Source organism: Pyxicephalus adspersus, chromosome 7, assembly GCF_032062135.1.
Source record: "Pyxicephalus adspersus chromosome 7, UCB_Pads_2.0, whole genome shotgun sequence".
In the NCBI taxonomy this organism is placed as follows: Eukaryota; Metazoa; Chordata; class Amphibia; order Anura; family Pyxicephalidae; genus Pyxicephalus; species Pyxicephalus adspersus.
Genome location: NC_092864.1, coordinates 52,871,894 through 52,894,056, shown reverse-complemented (window position 1 = coordinate 52,894,056; position 22,163 = coordinate 52,871,894). Strand labels below are relative to the sequence as shown.

The 22,163-nt window shown below is 35.5% G+C and overlaps 1 protein-coding gene across 19 annotated transcripts in view; it reads right to left on the bottom strand.

The window, feature by feature from the left end:
* Positions 1-1,789: 1,789 nt before the first annotated feature.
* The window catches only part of PCBP3 (poly(rC) binding protein 3), a 42,322-nt gene continuing 21,948 nt past the window's right edge, over positions 1,790-22,163 (bottom strand). For 9 of the 19 annotated variants that reach the window (XM_072418439.1, XM_072418445.1, XM_072418441.1 and 6 more), the window contains 9 exons: positions 21,255-21,386; positions 20,536-20,664; positions 18,174-18,317; positions 15,402-15,443; positions 13,567-13,645; positions 13,170-13,229; positions 10,706-10,758; positions 9,747-9,916; positions 1,790-4,704 (listed from right to left, as the gene is read on the bottom strand). In XM_072418439.1, the coding sequence (XP_072274540.1) occupies positions 4,668-4,704; positions 9,747-9,916; positions 10,706-10,758; positions 13,170-13,229; positions 13,567-13,645; positions 15,402-15,443; positions 18,174-18,317; positions 20,536-20,664; positions 21,255-21,386 (846 nt within the window). In that variant the 3' untranslated portion in view covers positions 1,790-4,667. Of the gene's footprint in view, positions 4,705-9,746; positions 9,917-10,705; positions 10,759-13,169; positions 13,230-13,566; positions 13,646-15,401; positions 15,444-18,173; positions 18,318-20,514; positions 20,665-21,254; positions 21,387-22,163 lie in introns of all 19 variants that reach the window. The other 10 variants (XM_072418448.1, XM_072418451.1, XM_072418452.1 and 7 more) reach the window with 10 other exon arrangements.

Below are 22,163 nucleotides of genomic sequence, written 5' to 3'. Positions count from 1 at the left end.
AATCAAACTGGGACCCGGTCTCAGAGAGCCTTGCTAAAAATAATATATATCTACAATTTACAATTCATTGTCCACACCACAAATATGGTCAGTGAGAGAAAGACTCCCTTTAAATGGTAGTCAGTGATAAGAATGTTCTGTTACATTGATGGTCATTATTGTGCACCCATTCATTTCATTTTGGGGGGGGGGGGGGCAGAGGTAAAACTGCACCTTACAATGGTAGCTATTAATTCCTTTTATGAGAAACACAAGGAGAAGATTCACTGATGCCATGACTTTGCCAAAAGAATTATTAGGGTACCATCAGGCAAGAAGTCAACCCTCCTCTACCCCTAATAATGTCTGGAGCAACTCTAGTTGAAAAAAGGCTGCTCTAAGCAAACAACATAAGCTTAAAAGTTCATTGTGACACCATTTTACTTCAAAAGGAAGGATGTTTGTGCTACATCTGATAAAAGACCGGCAGCTATTTATATGAATGAGAAGAAAAATTAATGGGAACAAAACAAGAGTTGCTTATAGTGATGTCAGTTTTCTTTCTTTCTTCTCTGCAAATATTAAATCTGTTTCCTCTTCTGCAGGTTTTTATAAAGCCCCCTAGTCCAGGAACCAGCAGCATACACAGGGTTAACATTGTCAACACAGTATATGGCATGTTGTGACCACAGTAATTCCTCACATATTTGTGGTCTGTATATTTGTTTTGAAATAAAAAAAAATGTTTTTGTATGTCTATAAATAGGAAACACTTTATTAGCATATTAAATACAAAAATATGGAGTGGTGGCAATAGATTTAGCGCAACTGACATATGACAATTACAATAAGGACAAGAGCACTGTTTTAACTCTACACACATTATTGCAAAACTAAAAAAGTGTCGTGTAATGGGAGATGTCTTTCTTTGCAGACCCAAGGTATCTCATCTGTACTGGTCACTTATTTTTAGGACAAATAATATATTTCTTCCTCTTTTCCAGCTGTTCTATAATCCCCTGTGGGGGTTATAGAACAGTTGCAAAAAAACTGAATTTGGCTCCAGAAAAAAACAAAAAATAACTTTTTCTATTTTACACTTTAACTATTTATGTAGGTTGTAATAACAACTGAAAAAAATAGATCAAAATGATGCACTTTAGGTGAACCTCTACTTTTGCTATACCAAACACATCACATATGTTGTATATGCTAGAAGAACTATAAACATACTTGCCTTCTCTGTGAACCTCACATCCCAATCTACTGTTAGTATCTACAAAGTTTAAACTTTTTTGAGCACGTTCCCCCATGCATACCTGTATGGTATCATTCAGACCTGGTGATTGGCTGCCTAGGCACAGTTTGGCACAATATGGGAGGGCAGTGCATTGGACTCAGAAGTACTAGCTTCTTCCTGTGTGGTCTGCAGGAAATCAGGGCAGTGAAGGAGTGTGTGGAGAACAAGGAATAGCTGATATAATTTCCTACAGTGAAGAAAACCTGTTACTTTGTTTTGTTTTGTACTAGTTACCCAAGACACTGTCTATGAAGCTCGCAAACCACTGCAGCTCTTTGTTAATGTACAAAAGGTCACTTTAAACATTCAAAAACAAAAAACCATTGCATGTACTGAATGCAAGTTTCCAAAAATCATAATGTTCAAGTACATGAAAGTACAAAGTCATGGATTATGGCAACTGTCTCTGTAAAACATTCAATGTGCATTCATCCCTCGCTGTGCATTCATTACATAAAGTACAAGTTTCAGAAGTGTTTGCCCTAAGAAATAAAGAAACAGATACTGAAATGAGCATAGAATAATATATATTCTTAGAATTTTTCAATAAATAATTGCATAAACATCAATCATATCAAAGAAGCAAAAGACAAAATTATCATACTTAAATAAACTAAGTTTCATTCCACATAACAGACACCAGGAGCTAAGGGAGCCCTAATAATGAAGAATCAGAAATCAGATGTATCTGGAGCAGAAGTAAAAGTAATCCTGATAAAACTGGCAGCATGTGAGATATTAATGTGTTTGTGCCCTATGAACACAGGATGCAGTGCTGTATGTCACAGATTCATTGTGGTGAAAGAAGCCATTTGGTGTGCTGGACCTATTTCCAGGCAAAAACAGCAATATCACTATGATTTCTAATATACTGTACATATTCATAGACTGCTGACTTATCAGTTTTTAAAGCTACATTCCAAGCAGGATCTGTTTTGAGGTTTTGTCTCTAGGTATTTGTATTACACAAGTAAGAGACTTCATTAGGTCTGCAGAAGAAAGAAGATGACGATTTAATACTATGGCTCATACCCTCTTCTTTGAGGTCTGTGTCTCCCTACATTCAAATTAATTGCTCAGTGACAAGATAGAAGATGAAAACACTGAACCTGCAGCGGTAGCTTTCAGAAATAAAGGGATCATGAGCAATTTCAAAGATTAACACAGCATGGCCCTTTCCTATTGTTGGACCTCAACTTCAACAGCCAGTCAGCTGTAGGGCAACAAGGTCTACTGAGTTACTATGAACCTACATCTAACTACTTTTCTACAGCTGGGAGAAGAAAATAAGAGTAATGGGGGACATAATTCTATGATAGAACAGGTGTAACCTAAAGAGCAGTGCTAAAGTTGACTTTTTCCCTACAGTATTCAGGAAATGGATACTTTTACAATAAGACTTTCTCTTCTCCATGAACATCTAAGAGAGATGTTGTACACAGATAGATGCTGCTTGTTACTTAATTTGGAGGAGAAATATATTTCATACTCAAGGATTTTCTCAATTTTCAGATAAGTGGAGAGGACATATTTTAAAGACCATTGATTGATAGTCTATGGGAGATTATGAGATTGATAGGTGTTTTAATTGAAACATGTCAATAAGTCCAACTACACCCACCCCACCCTGTAACTTACATCTGTGACAATTAGAAGACTATTGTGGTACAAACATGATGTATAGACTTGACCTGCAAAATCACTGAATGTGTGACTGGTAAAGAAGGAATAACTCCTCAATGTTAATGTCATATGGTATACAAGGAATTTACCACCAGTCTGGAAAAGACCTTCAATTTTAGCATTTCACTGACAATGTGCTTTTTTTAAGGTTAAATTTAAATAGAAATGGGACGCTGTTTCATGAATGTACATGAGCTTTAAAATGAATAATTTGCTGAAGGAATGTCAGCGGGAAGTTGATCCTTGGGTATATTATATAAATACAAGGGAACAGACTATATGAAACATTCTGTGTCCTTCATTGGTCAGACACTTTCTGTTATCTTTTTAAAATAAATATTACAATATTAAATTGATTTTGATTTGGCATAAAACATTCATTGAGAAACAACATTTCTGAAATGCAGACATTCTTCTGTTAGCAAGTGCCTATACTAGTCTCCAAATTAAACCTTAGAGTCTCTGCACATGAAAGCTTGATTCCTTCCAATTCTAAAGTAACCCCCGTGTTCACCAATTACTAAACTCCCCGCCCGCCATTTTATCTAGTATTAGTTATTCACATTAAGCTTGTTCTTGTAATATTGGAGATGTTTCAGAGCTCTCCAAGCAGTTTCAATGTTTCAACCATTTTAGGAAATACCCAGCCATTCAGCTGTCAAATGCCAGAACCTTGATTACCCATCGAAGTTTTGGTGTTTGACAGTAGTTAGAATGGTGGAGAAGAGCCTAAAGCAAGGAAGAGTCTGATTGTATTCTATGCGACTTATGTATAGCTTTGAGGATCCATGGTGATTAATTTGAAGATTAACGCAATGTAGGAAACACAGGATGTCTTTTGCCATAGGAAAATCTTTAGGTCAGATTGGGTTTACTTATGAGAATCTTATGGGTCTTCTCCAAGGGAGTAAAAAATATCCATTGGATTAAACCCCTGTACTAAATGCAGCTTCCTATAGCTGATAATTCTGCACAATCTGAACATTTACCGGCAGTGTACCTGCTGGTGAATCTGAGATTTTGTCTCATCCTATGTAATATAACTGATATTACATATGACTAAAATGATGGATCTTCTAAGAAATTAAGTAGGAACACAGTTCTTTAGATGCTGACCATAAAACAAATATACATAGAAATGTGATGTAAACATGCTAGTTACCAAATCACAAAACACAATTCTAATTACATCCAGTATCACATAACCATTTCATGAAAAAATAACACAATAAATAAAACAGCTGCAGAATAATTCATGAGAGACATGGATTTTCCAACATACTAATATGTGTTATTTCCCCTAGGTAAGTAAGTAGGATGCATAGTCCGTTATTACAATATGCTGCATGCATGAGCTGCTGTGTGATTACTGAACATAATGTTACATGAGCGCTTTTCTGAAACCAGCTAGATCTTGTATGTACAAATAAACATACAATGGCTCACCACAACAGATTGATAATATGGATATTTATTATAAACAGGCATATATATATATATATATATATATTGACCAGTGTATAATAAAGTGCAGTGTTATGTAACTATGAGTTATGAACTGTATCTATTGAGTTATCTGCTGAAAATACATGCATTCACTCAAAAGGTTCCATAAGCAGCTTTGGCAAGTCCTGGTCCGCAGTCAGAGTCAAAATTCTTAAGGAGAATTGTTGGCAGTAGTCAGAAGGGTCAGAATATCCAGAAATTACAGAGTGCCCATCCCAGTAACCTCAGACGTCAGCCTGTAAAGGAGCAAATAGAAGGAACAGGGGAGATGAAGAAGATTTTGTAAATGCATTCAAGAAATACATTTACACAATTGTAGATTGCCACAGATTATTCTACAAAGGATCCTGTAAGGGAATCAAAGTATAGAGAAAAAACTCATTGAAAAATAAAGAAAACATACAAAAACAATGCTTAATGCATCCCTGGTGGGACTATAATTCAGCACCACAGGGGTCTCTATGATGCCCATACAATGGCTACCTAAAGCTGCTCACACATATTATGAACTGATTTATACATTCTCCTTTAAATGTACTAAAAACAACTAACAATTTTTTAAAGAGAGGACCTACTTGACAGAAGAAAAATTGTTAATTAGGTAGTTTACTGGCCAGATGATCAGATGGATGGTATTTCCACTTCATCTAAACAATGGATCCAAACCCTCTGCTTCTAATCTATCCAATTGTGTGCAAGCAAAAATCATGTTATTACATTTCCTATTTAGTTTGATTTTAATAGGGACATTTCCATTATTTCACCACTGCTGATCTGTATTTGTAAAACATGTATCTAATTGAATCTATGTGGCTTAAAGTTTGGGATAATCGGAGTATAGAGATGGACAAAGGTGGTTTCCAAGTGTAAAGATAGATGAACTGATCCTTTCTTGTGTCCTGTGGCTTTAAGAGAGATCTGTCTGTTTTATTGCATAGAGATCAAGAGTGGTTGGTTGGATAGCCAATGACCTAAACAGAAGTTTTTTTTTACAGTCCACAACTGGAAAAAAGTAAAATAGAGAAGAGGACAGTGTTCTTCCTCCCCACCGGAATGTTACACCAAACCTTCCTTCTCTCTTACATGGGAATAAACAAAACATACATAACTAAAGGGTAAATAATTAAAGCTGATGCCTGTGCTCCTCATCCCCTGCCAGGTTTTCATTCCTTTTAACAGTATGTTTCCATGGTCAATCATGTATTTTTCTTCTCTCTAAAACCGCAGTAACCGAACCTAAACTGATCCTAAAATTTAAAATATTGTGTGGTCATCCACACTGAAAAATCAAATTTCCAGTAGGTGCAAACTTTTCCCTTACTTACTAGAAATCTTACTAGAAAGATTTTTTTACATTTCCTGTTGCCTAGATGAAAAGTGAAGGGAACTGACATGGGTTTCAGCAAATTCTTGCTTTCCCAAAATAAAAGTATTGATGATAATAGATATACTTTTCATGTAGGGTTTTTCTAAGTTTAGTAAAAGGCAGAGAAACTTTTGGGCACTAAAACATTATGCACTGATTTAAAATTTATTGGTTCCAAAGGTTGTACAGCTGCATAGAATGTGGCAAAAAAGAAAGATGGGGTGGGGGTGGATCTTGCTTTAGGGGCAGAGGAAAGGTCAAAAAAAAAAAGCTTTCTGCATTTGTCACATAAAGTGGATTTTTTTTAAGGAGGAAATAAAGTAAGCAAAGTTATTTTACATGGTAAATTGTAGACTTTTCTCTATCAGCCCCCCACCCCCAGTGCTCATTTCTGGAGCAGGTTAAAACTGTGACAGTCACAGAATTACAACATTTGGTTCATAAGGTACTTGAGTTTCATGACATTTGTATTTGTGCCAAGCTGACAATGATATGTCTGGATACAGAGACTGGTGGTTAGCTGTGGCCAAGCACAGATTGTTTGGAAAATGATATAACACAGAATGAACTGCTGAAGAGTTTATTAATCTTACTGCAAAACTATTTGGATTTAATTAGACAGGTTAAATATGAGGACAAGCCTGCCAAAAGGCCTCTTGCTTGAGTCATGTTGTATCTCATCCAGGGATAACCATCCATTGACTAAAGGAATTCACAGATAGGTAATTTAAATGTGATAATGCAACTCAGCTTTTTTGTTTAGAAAACAGTACATTTTTCAGAAAAATAATTTCAGTTATTACATTTAGAAATTAAACTTATTTGAGGAAAACAAACCATTTAGGAAAATGAATGAATAATTCCCCTAAAGCTTTTGAATAATTGGGGTGTATTAATCACTTTGTATTACTCTGGAAGAACTATATACTAAAATAAAATGTAGGTAAAATAAGTTAACATTTTGCTCATGAAAAGAGATCTTTTCTTTAAGAGGTGGTAAAGTGTGTAATAGCCTTCTAAAGAAATGTGTTTAAAGTGATTTACTGGATTGATTCAGAAAAGGTACAAAATACAAATCCTAACTTTATTAGGAGAAAAAAAACACTGTAGAATGTAGATCCAGCAAATTATCCAATTTTTCATTTAGATTATTTTTACCATGTTAAGGAAAATGAGGGGTGTTTTTCTTCCTTTTTGGCTGCTGTTTTAGGGCTCTGAGGATTTGTTGTGGAAGTTAAAACAATAAAAAATTGTCTTGCAATATTTGGTCAATGACTGGAGTAAAAGAGGAATGACTCTAAACCCCATAATTTCAATAAGTTCCATAAGTTCAGCAGTTAAAGAAAGCAAACTTCTGGGGGAGAAAGTTTTTATATGCATTGATCATGTATATAAATATGCATATGCATTGATCATGTATATAACTGATTTTTTTTATCAATTTTGACTGGTTAGGAACCTTGTTTTTATCAATTGTGATTGGTTCAGAATTGTTAGTACATGTGTCCTGTCACCCCCGGAGTGTACCCTATTTCCTTTTGAACAAATTGGTGCCCATAAACCTTTGGGGAAAGGAGCTGCCTCAACTCTGTATGATTTGCTACTGAAGTCATACACTGACCTGGCTACGACCTTGGAGCAAGAGGAGTGGGAACAGATGTGGGACACCACCGCGCATTGCAGCATTAATGCATCTTCAGTTGAAGTGAATTACAAGTTAATGATGCGATGGTACATGTTCCCGGTGAGATTGGCAAAAATAAGACCGGATCAGAGCCATAAGTGTTTTCAAGACTGTGACTCGCCGGGCACCATGTACCATATTTGGTAGGAATGTGCCAAATTGTGTAGATTCTGGACCCAGGTATACCAAATAGCCTACACAGTGATGGGGAGGTCCTTTTCTAAACGTCCCACAGACGCTCTGCTTAACTTAAAACCCGAAGTGAGTACCACAACACAATTTCGTTTACTAACACATTTATTTACAGCAGCCAAGATGGTAATGGCCAAAGCTTGATGCTCAGCCACTCCTAATTTAGCACAAGTCAAACCAAAGATGTCATGGTTCCTGGTGAATGAAAAACTAAGGGCTATACTCACCGAGAATGTGTCACGCTTTCATAGGATGTGGTTGCCTAGATTGAATATTACATGCCAGTGGGATGGGATCCTACAAACCTTAAAGAGTTTTGCAGAAAGTGAAGTACATAAGCCAACAGGCATCTTAATCCCATGACAGGGGATGACCTGTTTACCCCTTCCCCCCACAGCCCCCCCTTCAATCGTACCCCCTTATGGATTATTTCCATTCCCCCCTCCATCCTTCTTTCTTTTCTTTACTTACGTTTTGAACCACACTTTGTTACATTCCTATGGGCGATGTATGAGGATGTCTCTTTAAAGTTTTTTTTCTTGAGCTGTACTTTTTTTGTACGAAAAGTAGAAGAGATGCCTCCCCTATGAGGGGATATTTCACTCCCCAATAAAGGGCAATCCTACATCAAGGGCAACCACCAATTTTGGTGGTCGCCATGTTTTGTTTGATTGTCTTACCCTGTTATTGTTCAACTACATGTATGAAATGTACTGTTTTGGATTTGTAAATTGTTACTTGATTTGTAAAAAATTCCAATAAAGGTTATTGAAACAAACAAACAAACAAAAAAAGATATCATAGGGGCAATAACCACATTGGCCCTGATTTATTAAAGCTCTCCAAGGCTGGAGAGGATACACTTTCATCAGTGAAGCTGGGTGATCCAGCAAACCTGGAACGGATTTGGTTCAGGATTGAAAACATTTGCTAAAAATAGCAAATTACATTAAATAAATCCATTCCAGGTTTTCTGGATCACCCAGGTTCACTGATAAAAGTGTATCCTCTCCAGCTATGGAGAGCTTTATTAAATCAGGTCTACTATCTAAAGTCCCAGAATTAGTAGGTTGCAGTACATTTCTTAAGGCCATCAACGGCAAGTGGGGGACAGGTGATAGGTAATAAGTGATCCTTAAATGCCCATAATCAATCAAAATTAAGTGTTTTTTTACTTGTAAATGAAACTGTTTTGTTTTATTTTAACAAAAGTATATTTTTCTTTGTGTTTGGGTTGATTTCTCCAGCAAAATGTTTAGTCTAATTTTAGCTGTAGTAAGTCAGATAGAAACAACCTCATTTCAGGCATTATCTAGCCCATTTCTTCCCTTACTATCTCTGGCCCACACCTTCATTGGATTTCAGTTGTTTAATTTATGAAAACTCAACATCAGATGTGGGCTTGGGTGGTCTGTGTGCAGATGTAGTCTGCCTCGGAATACCCAAGCATACCTGACATGTACCAATCGAGGCAATTTGATATTTACGTAACCCACTGCTTTCATAAGGACTTAGGGCTCAGGGCTAATGTTTTTAATGAAGTAATGTACAACACTCTGCTGACCTCTATTACTAGCCATGATCTACCTGCATTTAATCGAGAAACATATAGTCTCAGTGGTGACATCACTGAATCTGAATGAAAATGGAAACTTTTTATTTAAAAATAAGTTAGGCACATTTATGAGATGAACCAGGGAGGGAAAATTGTTTTTTTAAGAGGGCATCAGTAGTATCCACATATCCTGGACAGCTTTTATAAAAGGAGAAAACATCTAATCTGTTGGGATCTGCTGTAAGTAACCCCTTAAGATCCCTATTAAGGAACAGGTAAACTTTTGCCACTTTTAAAAAGAAAATATAAAACTTATTGTTGCCAATGTACAAGTAATACAATAATAAAGTAAATAATATTTTCTTTAATACATACTTGCCATTAGTTAAATGATAAACACAGCCAAGTTTGTTCCAGTGTTTCACAAAAAAAAAGTTAACCTTGTACCTGGGTTGTATGCTTTATAGCAATATGCACTGACCTAGCGTTAATGAGGTACTGAGCGAGGCTGATGTTAGCTGGGCTTCCAGTGATTGTTATCTGGCGCTCTGCTGACCCCTCCATGGCGCTTGCAATTTTGATTTGTGCTCCAGACATCTGTCGAATCTCATTGATTTTGGTCCCTTGGCGTCCGATGATGCAACCTATTAGCTGGAAAATGAGAGCAGTTGAAACATTTCTAAGGAGGAGGCAGAAAAATGGGATAGATCAATCATTAATGAGCAATACCTAATTAGAACATAAAGCAAATATGTAAGAAAATGTTCCTTTAGTTCCATATACAATGCTATATTATAAAGCTAGATGATCAAAGGTCATTTTTATTCAAAATTTCCTGGTTGTAGTTTTTACAAGTAGCACAGGAGAACTCCCTATCTACATGCAGCTGCTTTCTGAAGATATTTCTGTATCTATAAGGACTAAAATTAGGAGAGCTAACATTGTGCATTTCCCATTGCTGTCATTGCTTAACATCTTGCAGTAACTAGGGTCTTAGGAAGACTTATAGGTAGCACATGGGCAGTGTTATGATTCTATTTTGCTTCCAGATAATGCTGATTTATCTTTGATTTCTAGAAGAGATGCAAAATTCAGGACATCATGGATCTCCAAACTTTATCTAATGTCACATTTTATTTTCTGTATAACTACCTAAGTAGCGATAGTGTTGGACCTTGAGGTGTTGGGTCCTATAGCAGGTTTATGGGTCTTAAGGTATGCTTTAGCTAATCTTGAACAAAATAAATCAGGTCACATCACTTTATAAAAACAGTTGTGAAATTGTAAAATCCACTGACAATGTTATCCAATGACATGCAAGCATGCTTATATTTAAAATGCATGTATTCATTTACCATGCAATTTACTATTGGCCAATAAAGTTGAAGCGTGTTGAAAAGCAAAGACATACAGTAAAGAAGCAAATAAAAGTATACTCACATCATTTGGTATGGTGAGTTCATGAGTACTTGCCTGGGGACTGGCATCCATACCTATTATGTAAAACATATGTTAAATACATAAAAGAAATCCCAAGAACCCTATTTTTAATACCCATATGCTTCTCACCTGCTCCTATCCCCCACTGTTCATCACTTCAAGCTATGAGCTGTAGAAGCTTAAGGTGAAATGTCTTAACTTTGACAAAACTCAGAGAAAGCCAAATGGCTTTTAGCATAGAGGATTTTTAGAGCAGCTGTAAAAACTTTAAAATGCTACTTACCAGCCTATGAGCTATATGGTTCATTGTTTTGAGAGTACTTGTTGTGTGGTAGCCCAACGCCATAATAAATAAAAATGACAAATCTGACCAGTGTCAGATTAATATTCAGCCACTTCAAATACCAGCACAAAAATGTTAAAACAAATATAGCCTTATCCTTTTAAAGTATAGTTTTAAATTGGAGAAGTGCAAACTTCACTATAAAACTAGCAACTAGTGGCATTTAGACCTCTGTTGGTGCCCCAAATTACAGGGAAACTTTACAAAGCAAATTTCAACACTGGCTCCTGAGGACTCCAATACTTCACTATCAATCTATTTCTATCTTGATTGGGCTCACTGACTAAAAGCGAAGGGTCTCTGCTCAGATGTAGGAGCTGGAATCAAGATATTCATAAAAGAGCCCCCCCAGGATTTATTCTAATTGCTAAATTACTCCAGAAAATATGCAAAAATATTTCCAGGTTTTATGTTTACAGGTTTATGCTTATGTTTTATGTTTACAGTTGACTTAAATAAAACCTTGAAAATCCTCCTTATCACCAATGCCAATCACTAGTCTTTTTGTCCAATGTCTTTTCATTGTTTTTCATTAGATGTAACTCTTTTACATGCACAATGGAGTGTCCTTCACCTACCTACCACCCAACACCTGGCTTTATTATTAGAATCTTAGAGATGCTGGGATTGGGTCAGGGACATACACTGCACTATTTATGTACCAAAGGCAGCAAACACAAAATAAAAACAAAACTGCTAGGAGCAAGAGAAAGTAGATGACAGAAGAGACTGTGTATGTGTATTATGACAACAATTCTTTAGCTACTATCAGTTTGTTTTGCTTAAAAGTCACACATGTGTTTAGGCCTAAAGTGATTACAAACATAAAAGTTAAGCATTTAAAGAACACCAAAACACAAGATATCATACTATGCCATGTTCAACACTTTTACATTAAACATTACATTACTAACTCTCTTGCCTTTTGAGGCTGCCCATCATACAAGAGGCAAGGTGGTGAAAGACACCTTTCAAGGAATGAACTCCATGAAAGAACCCCCCATTCCCTGGGATTTCTTAGCTGATCTACAAAGAATCTAATATATGTACAAATACATCTAGGTGCCTGGCTTTACATTTGCAGCCACTCTTTAAAACTTTGGCTTTAAAACAAATAATAACTTCGAGACAAAGGAGGCTAATCAACCTAATGGTTTTTCCAACCTTAATTTCCACATGTATTCCAAAAAAAAACATGATAAAAACCAGAGATGATCATACTCATATGAAACAAAGGTCTAAACTGATATATTTGTTAGCAGACAACAAAGAGAGAATATAAACTGATAAATACTACGATCCGACTACAAAAATTGAAGTTAAGTTGCTGCCAAATACAGACAACCCTTATTTCAGACAATTTGATGCATGGGACCCACTTTATTACAGTCTTCTGCTTTAGTATGAAAGTTAAAGATCTGATTCAAAGAGACACTAAATAAATATTTTAAAAAAATGCTTTTGTGAAACAATTGACATTTCAAAATCATTTTCTCAATTAAGCAGTAGGTTACTAACTATCGAATTACATTTTTATTAAGTTGCATGTTCTTGTTATTTAGTTAGTCAAAGTACATTGATAAAATATCCAGTTATCAGCATACAATTGTGATTATGGAATACCTTACATTATCCTTTGGTAGCTCCAATACCGTCATTGCTAAAGATGTATATTCCTAGCAAATATTGTATGCATCATGAACATGGCTATGTTTGTGGACAGGAAATTAAATACATAAAAGTATAATGTGAAGAAGATGTGAAGCAGAAAGTGAAAATGTATGGATCATAAATGGGAAATAGTAGAAAAATCAAAATCAAAACCCTTCAAAAATTATTAACATATTACCCATCTCTGTACTTTATTCCGCAAGATTAGTCCACTAGTAAGGCCTCAAAATATGACAGAGGTGCATGCACCATATGCTAATTCATACTTGCTCTTACCACTCAATTGCTAAGTTCAGTTGTTATTCCCACCCATCATTCACTTTTTCCTAGTACATTTCTATTAGCGATGACCCTATCTAGGCTAACCCCCTCATGTATATCCTCAGGCCAAATATTCAATCTGCCAATGTAGACCTGGTGTTATAATCCTCCTAATTTGACATAGGTTACCTGTGGACTGTCCCATCAAGTTTTGAGCTTCTTCAGAGGAATGTAAGGGCAGCTTTTCTCCTAAGGAGAAAGAAAAGATATATTTAGGTTTCTTGCCCTTGAGAAGATCAACATGTTTTTCATTAATTAAGCTCAAAATCTGATGAGACAGTATTCAGATGATCAGTACTTACTAAATTTAACTATGTTTACCCAAGAACCATCAATATAAATAGTTTAGAACCTATCCATGTAATGTAATGTGTCAGCATATGGAGCTATGAAAGCACTATTAAATGTAATTTGATATTTTACAGAAAATAATGCATAAAAAGTATAAATGAAGAAAAAGTGAAATGCCTGAGACGTGAGAAGAAAAAAGAAGGAAGACTCTAGAACGGGAAAGTTGGGTACGTACCAGGGAAAGCAGGGGTGGTCTGTCCGAGGGGAGTAAAGGGGGTTTGCTGCATGGCCAACTGGTGGAGCTTGGTCAACTGCTGAGGGGTAGGAGGGACATTAGAACTAAGAAGGTTATTGTTAGAGAGTACAAGAAGTCACAGGCACAAGAAAACAGTCAAATAATAAAATAAAACAAAACAAAGCACCAGGGAGCCATGGGACACATACACAATCCAGGTAAAAAAGAACTTGGCTTGAAATATAGAAAAATTTATTGCAATGTCAATATGATTTTCCATAATCACCCCTACTTCAAGTAAATACTAGTACTTCCTTCACCTCTGAGTATCTACAGTAGGATACGTGTTGTTTCCTCATGACAGTCACCTTTACCATATGGTGCAATTAAATTCAACCCATATTTTCTTTAATATGTGTCAAATAACTATCAGCCAGAAGACTTTACAATTCATGATTTATAAGGTTAATGGGTGCTAAGGTGCTAATGCCCTACACACATCACTTAGTTGTCATTCTCCTAAAAGGAACTGAGCAGTAGTATATTATTGGTTATGAAAAATCTAATAATAGCTTGACCCCATATTCTAGTAACCGTTATACCGTTTGTCATGTAAAAAAGTGAGTCCACCCCATGAAAATGATTTACTTTCTAAATAACCTTTTAAAATTCCCTGCTAGTATCATAGGTATCCACAAACTTCTTTCTGAGAGCTGTTTTGAGCTTGGTATTAATAACCCAATACATAATAATAGCAAAGAAAACACCAGACATATAAACATGCTAAAAAGACTTATAAATATAAAACCAGTGTTCAACCTGCTTATAGTAGCAAGTTCTCATTGTTTAGTTCATGATGCAGACAATACTAAAAATGTCTGCTTTTTATTTTACTGGTAAAACTAGCTTTAGTGTAACAAGGGACAGGTAAAGGACTTACTTGTATTACTTGGACTTATTTCATAAGGCATTTCATTAGGACAAATGTGCAAACCATTGTGTAGAGGTTATCGTTCATTAGTCACTAAATAGATATCTTTTGTAATTCCAAAAAGGTCTGGGTACAGCATACCAGTCTTTAGAATAAGTGGCTGCAATATACCTTTTTTCTGCTCCAGGCTATGTACACTGTCTGCAAGAAAAATATCCCCATAGATGAACAATGTTCTTATGAAATTCCTGAGTATTAAACTGATATTTCAACAGTGTTCTGAACTTTCCAAACCATAAACTATACAAACCACTTCTGGAAATTAAATGTAAATTAAACAAAGATGAAGTGTTGATTGTTAAAATCAAGGGTGTAGCCTAGGGAGAAAAGCTGCTCCTGAATAGATATAGTACAGTGAGTGAATGTTGTCACCCTAGGACAGAAAGTGTGTTATTGTCAGACTTTAGAAGACTGAAGTAGACCAATGCAACCACCACATCTAAGGACTGGTGAACTGAAATAGATTACAATTTAGTTATTTGCATTTCACTACACTTAACTTTTTTTCTACAAAAAATCTTCAAATTTTGAATCTGTTCATCTACTGTAAGAGCCTAAATAAAATCAAACAGAACAATCGTACAAGCTAAACTTTTCTGTTTAACAACTTAAGCATATTTCTAGACACTACAAAGTATAAACCTGGACAAACAGTACATCAGAAGCCAAATTCTCCTTCTATTGTGACATAGATCCCATGGCTACCCACAGTGTCAAGATACAGAGCTCCCATCTCAGACACATTAATATTATGGTCTAATATTAATTATCAGTAACACCAGCATGCTGGGGAAGAAAGTGTCAGGAAGAAGGAGCGGGTAGAAAATGAGAGATGAGAACTCACATCAGGGTGAGGGATTGCGTACTGTCCTTGGATGGAATAGGCCTGAAACAGAAGGGGAAATAAGTGCATGTCAGTGTGGAATGTCACATTTGGAAAACAAAGCTGCAGGCATACCTGATAGAAGACTACGTTTCTTATTATGTTAAACTTATCACCAATTTCTAGACCTTGTCAATAATTCTGCAAACAAGCAAGTTTCAAGCGTGTTTCCCTTTGTTACAAAAAATAGCATTTTTCAACCGTTACTGCTACCTTCTTTCAAAACAGGACTAACAACTCTAGAATTTGCCTACAGAACCTTCTGCTGGTGAGATCTGGTAACAAGTTCTGACTGATCAGATATATTGGTTCTTTGGGAGACATCATATTATCTGGGTTTGAATTAGGTTGCTCAAGTAAATATAAACAACCGTAGCAAACAAAGGGAGTGGAACTTGCTTATACAGACATGCTAAATACTACAGGAAGGGAAAAAGTAGATGTAAATTTGTGATACTATGTTGGAAAAGTTATACATGCACTAGAATTTTTTATATGCTAACCTCTATTGTTGTCTAAATGTTTAGAACTTAAAGTTCATCAATAGTAAGTGGGACCAACAAAAGAGTCAATTATTACATATATACAGCCACCCAGCAATAAAATTATTTATATAGATTTCCACCCTAAATCTATTTTTTGCACATCCCCAGCATCAACAACTGCAATAGTGGGCAAAATAAAAAAAATGAGATCTGAATTTCAATTATCATAAAATTAGGAATTTCCTTTGTCCTTCGTTTAAGCAAAAAATTGCAAAAGAGCTGAATCAAAACCAGAACTGCAGAAAGCTGCCGTTGGGTTTTACTATAATTGCATTTTTACTATAATTGCATTGGTAAAACCTTTAAAGTTTTACCAATGAATACGTAGATGCATCACTTCATCTTTTTCCATTTGTAGTTCACCTAAAAAAGTGTGTACACTGTAATAATCTTGCTAAACTTCTTTGCAGAAAAGCATACAGTCAAGAATGTTTCTCCAAGCACTATTAGAAGTTCACAGAATCATTTTATTTGGTGTCTGAATATGCTCATTTGAATAATATTACTAATTTGTATAACTTTCACTTTTGTTGGTCACCATAGAAATAAATAGCAGTCACAAACACACATACAATTGGAATATATCCATAATTAAATTCACAAATGTTGTAGGGAATACTTATTACTAATATTAAATTTCTAAACATTAAGAATTGAATGCTAGACATCATTTAGAATGAATAGTAATTAAGATATCTCCTATTAGTATTTAAATTACATTTAGAAGCAAAGGATTCTGTTACATTACCCCTCCCATTCATGCACAGGATGAATGACCATTAGCTCTGAATAACACTGCCGGCCTATGGTTGATCATTGAGCTTTTATGCACCTTTTACCTTTTATTAATCTTACAATATTAAGTGTTTTTAGATCCACAGCATGCTTAAACATGCTCTTACTCACTGAATTAAAAAATAATGTAAGTTAGAGTCCTGGTTTCACCTTGACTTTCCTGATGTGAATGTTTGTCCAGGTCAGGTTTGTAGTGAATACAGACCCAGCCAGACTTGAAAGGAGATCATCTATGGTAGTCCCCATATTTTTACAAGTTACCTGTATTTTACACCACAAATTGTATCCACTTTGACAACTAATTATTGGTTATAATAATATAAAATAATTGGTTGTCCAAGTGGATATTATCTAATGTGTAAAACAAATTTATAGAATAAAATACAGGAAACTTGCAGAAATATGCAGACTACCACCAATGGCCTCCTTTCAAGCCTGGCTGGGTCTGTCTTCACTACTAACTTCACCAGGACTGAAAGCAGGACAAACAGTTTGTTAGGTCAGTGAGAAAGACTATGTTAAAACGATGATTTGGAGAGCCAGGAAACCTATATATTAAGAGGGAGAGGTTGGCAGCATCACCATTTGTCATTGGGTGGATTATCGCAAGGTTATTCATGGGTACCAGGTGGAGCCATATTTATATTACGACATATATTCTGTATATATATATATATATACATATATATATATATAATATACATTTTATACATATATATATATATATATATATAATCCCTCAAAACTATAAGAAAAATGTCAGACATATAGAAAGAAAGAATGCAAATCTTTATTTGATTACCCTACAGATTCCAATATATTGGTTGCATTCAGTAACTCATCAATAGTTAGGGCCACAGAAGAGCAGATTACCTTCAAGTTAGTATTATTATTAATGCCAGTTTTTTGATAATGCTCACCTTTAAAGGTATAGTACCATTGCAACAACTGTATTCATGAAGATACAATAGTTCTTTGGGCATGCAATAGTGGTCTGTGGAACAATATTGCACGTAAAAATATTGCCTTAGAGACCAATTTAGAAAGCTTTGACAGAGTGGTTAATCAGTGTAGTTCATTAACTGTAAAAGTACAGAAATGTATGAAATAGTTGTTAAGGTTATTCTCCTTTTAGAAGCAAAAATAAAAGTTCTCGGGTCAAAGAGTTGCGGTTTAGGTTGATAAAAATATTTCGGATCACACAAAGGTAAACAGGCAATTAAATTTTTCTAATTAAAACCCCAAATTGCTTTTTCTTTTTTTTTATCTCTAATGTTTATGCTGAGTATAGCAGGAAAACAAGGCCAGCAGTGTCTCAGGGCTTATGCTCCAATCTGATGAATGATAACTTGTAGGATGAGAGAACATGCAAGAAAAATGATGCAAAACTAACGGGCAGAGGCTGGTGCTGCAGCAATAGGCTGAGGTTGGCAGTGGAGGCACCCAGTGGGTCCGCTCTTACCTGACCACCTGCAAAAATGACAGGGGCGGAGGCGGGTTTTGGACGGTAAGGGATTGTGGCACCTTTTGGTGGGGACTAGGAAAAGGGATAGGAGAGGGAGAGATAATATTAGAGTACCCGCCCAGAATCAGAAAACAATACCCACATGTTAAATTGTTAACAGAGCTAATGGAAAGGAATAGGACACTGGTATTATTAGCTAAATGTGTGCTGTAGAGTATGTGTCAGTGCTTAACTGATAAGCAATAGCTACAAATATGTACACAAAATGCTTGGGATTAAAAAAGCACAGTTTATGTTTATAATCATCTACATATTATTTATTTTCTTATGGATGTACCTAATATGTTTCAGTGTTACATAATGTAGAAGTGTTGTGATTAAACCTTGTTTCGTATTGGTAACCTCAAAAGGTATTTATAACAATTTACTTTTATGAGTAGGACTAAATGGGGTTACTTTGTCAAAGGATGGAGAATTTTCACTTTTCAAAGTGAATGTTCACTTCACATAGGAAAGCTTCAATAGGATATAGCTGTGAATAGTTCAAATTTCTATTCTCATGCAAGCAAAAATTCTATTTTTCCCTTTGCATAAGATTGGGTACTCAAAGTTACCATGGTTTTATCATATTCACAATGTTAATTTAACAAGGGCAGCATGCACTTTTACCTTACTAAATCATCCCCACTGCATCTACAGAAAAAACAGACACAGAGAGCTGATTGCCACTTCAAAATCTAACTAAAAACATAGAATTTAAAAACATTGATCTAGTGGTGTCATATTTAACTGGTTTTAAAGCCTTAATCTTAGCATTTGTTATACAATACTTTCATTTAACCATAAAAATATACATATTTAAAGGATGACCCCCTTTAAAACCCCACTTTAAAAGATAATTATTAAATAATAATTCAACTACATATGAATTCAGTGGTAATGGAAGAGCATACTAAGAGCCCCGGGGGAGAAATAAATTTCTAATGAAGTCCAATTTTTGAAAAGAGGTAGGTTGCCAGATTTTTACTAAATTATTTTTCCATGTAAATTGCCCAGATCTAGGATTAATGACATACATATGTCTGTATTATTTGTTTGTGAATCATTTTGAAAATCATGTTACCACTTGTGATGACTTTTCCTCTGTAATCGTGGAGAGGATTACAGTGAATCTGATAAGGTTTTCAACATTGTTGGAGAGATGCAAGATAACAGCAATTTCCTGCATTGTAGATATTTTCTTTCCCTGAGCACTGTTGAATTCTGTTCATAAATGTATTGATGAAGAGTACTTTACTGTCTGGAACATTTATTCTTTTTCCTTTGCATACTGGTAATAACAGCACCTCAATGCCAGTTAGTTCAATGGCTCTCTCATTGCTTTGTAAGTGTTAGGGAGGACATTCCCTGTAAAGATGGAGTCTCCAAAAATATTTTGGCCTCCGGGGTATAGGTTTTACAAAGAGGTACTTGGTTTACTGAAATACATATTACAAGGATAAAGCACTGGTATGTGGTGGCCTATCCAAAAAACAACTTTTACAGTCAGTAGGAGTGATTTTAGGAAAAATAAGCAGGGATGACCTAACACCCTCTAGTACAGCAATGTACAAAAACATTTTCTAAAGGTTTTATTTAGGGATCTGGTAAAAACTATTGGAAATCATATCAGCTTCACATTAGAGTCTAATCTCAATAATTAGGTCCATTGGGTCTGTTGCAGTGCAATAAATGCATTGTAGTGAAGGCAACATTATGACAAGTAGTGACAAGGTGTGTTGGTGTATCATTGAGAATGAATGGCACCACATCCCACCAATGTTCATAGAATGTTACCAATGCACACCGGTGTGAATAAACTGTTTAATAAAAAGGTGTTATGTCTATTCGGTAAAAGCAATGGCAAGGCACATACTGCAGTAAATGAGACCAGTCAGATTTCAGCTAAAAAACGGCAATGATAAAATTTTGTTACTTGTTATATGTTTCTACACTATATATATTACTTATTGCCTTGCTGAACAGGCCACTTGTGTATGTATAGTATATGTATATGTATATGTTTGTATGTAGTTTGGCTTTTAAAATGTTCTGTGTATTTAGGAGAATTTCAGCAAGCAGCAGTGAACCCACGATCCAATGGTGACTTTAAAATTTGTCTTACCTCTCGAACAAAGGGTGCTTTAACTAACTAATATATATTATTGGTTATGTCTTCTAACTGTACTCTGTGTTTGAATGAAGTGTGGTATGGATGTGTTTACATTACCGCTACTCCGATACACTGTACCTCCAGCATCACCACACATATCTGCTTCACACACTGGATGATGGCATCAGGGGTGCCTGAAATGGTTACTGCCCTTTCCGTGGAGTTAGGCAGCATATCTCCTGCTACCTGCACTTGAGCACCTGTAGACTGAAATAGGGAGAAAGCACAAGCATTTACAATATGTTGTGACATTTAATATGTATATGTTGTTAGCATTTTCATTATACAATTGTTTTTGTACTATGTGCTTACATTTTTAATTTTTAGTATACTTTACACAAGGCTTTTAATGTTTTTGCTCAGCATTCAACCAATTTGCAGCCAGCTTTATTTTTCATCTGTGTCCATAGCAGTACACTTAAAACCCAGAAGTTTACTATAGTCTACCTCATTTTGAATCTTTTTTAACTATTACTAAAACTATTACTAATCTTGCTGCTTGGTTCCATTGGAGGCTGTGACAATGATTATGCTACACCATCTTATGATCAATGAATAAATACATTTTGTTCACTAACTCTCCTGAAGAAATAGCCTAGGGCTACAAAACCCCTTGAGCTCCTTTTGTGTTGTATTTGCCCTGATATAATTTTATTTTCAAGATACTGGATTGAGAATCCCTTGAGAATCCCTGAGAAACTTTTCAAATATAATAGTGAATGGTATTTGTTTTATTTATATATAGGGTACCTGAAACATCAGGTCAACTGAATCTTCAAGTCACTTAGCGCACTAACCTCTCTGATCTCCTTGATCTTTGAGCCACCTTTTCCAATCAAGGAGCCACATTGACTTGCTGGTACCACAAGCCTTAAAGTGACTGGAGGTTTGCTGGTTGCAGTGCTGTTACTCATTGAATTTATGATATCCTAGGGAGAAATAATACTTTTATCCAGTGTAAAGAGCTTGTTGTCCTGTAATAAAATTTGTATGAAAATGCTCATAGATGGTGACACACCGCCCTCTGCAGTGCAATAATGAATTTGACTGATTCTTTTGCATTCTGTCTGTTCCAGTTAGGTAAATCTAAAAAAAATGTAAGTAAACTGCCCACAGAATTCAAATACAAATACCCAGATGTGCCAGCATACACCATTAGCAATCATTATTAATGCCTTAAGAACCTTAAAATTTAGGATGATATAGTAAACTAACACCAACTTCTGAACTGAATATTTACTGCTTTTTTCCAGCTTTTTTTGTCTAATATACATTTAATTTGTTTTTTTACCATGATGTATGGCTTCACTGACCAGTAGCTGGTTATTAGAGAGGCCAATATGCCAACCTTTAGTCAGTATTAATATTAGGGTCTCCCCGGTTGCTGTAGAATGTTACTGTGGAGTCACCCACTGATGTCTGCACTTGACTTCTGATGGCATTTTACCCACTTACACTTAAAAATAGATATCCATAAAGCACATTCAATCAAAAATAATAAAAACATTTACAGATACTGATGGCATAATCAATGAGCATAATCCTGATATAATCATGATGGCATAATCCTGAGCTAAAACAGACATCAGACTGGCATATATATACAAAATCCCTTTATTTATCACAGTTTGGGCTTTAAGTGATAGCAGTTCAGCAGATGAGGACAGACAAAAGGACATCATGATAGATAGAGAGAGAGAGAGAGA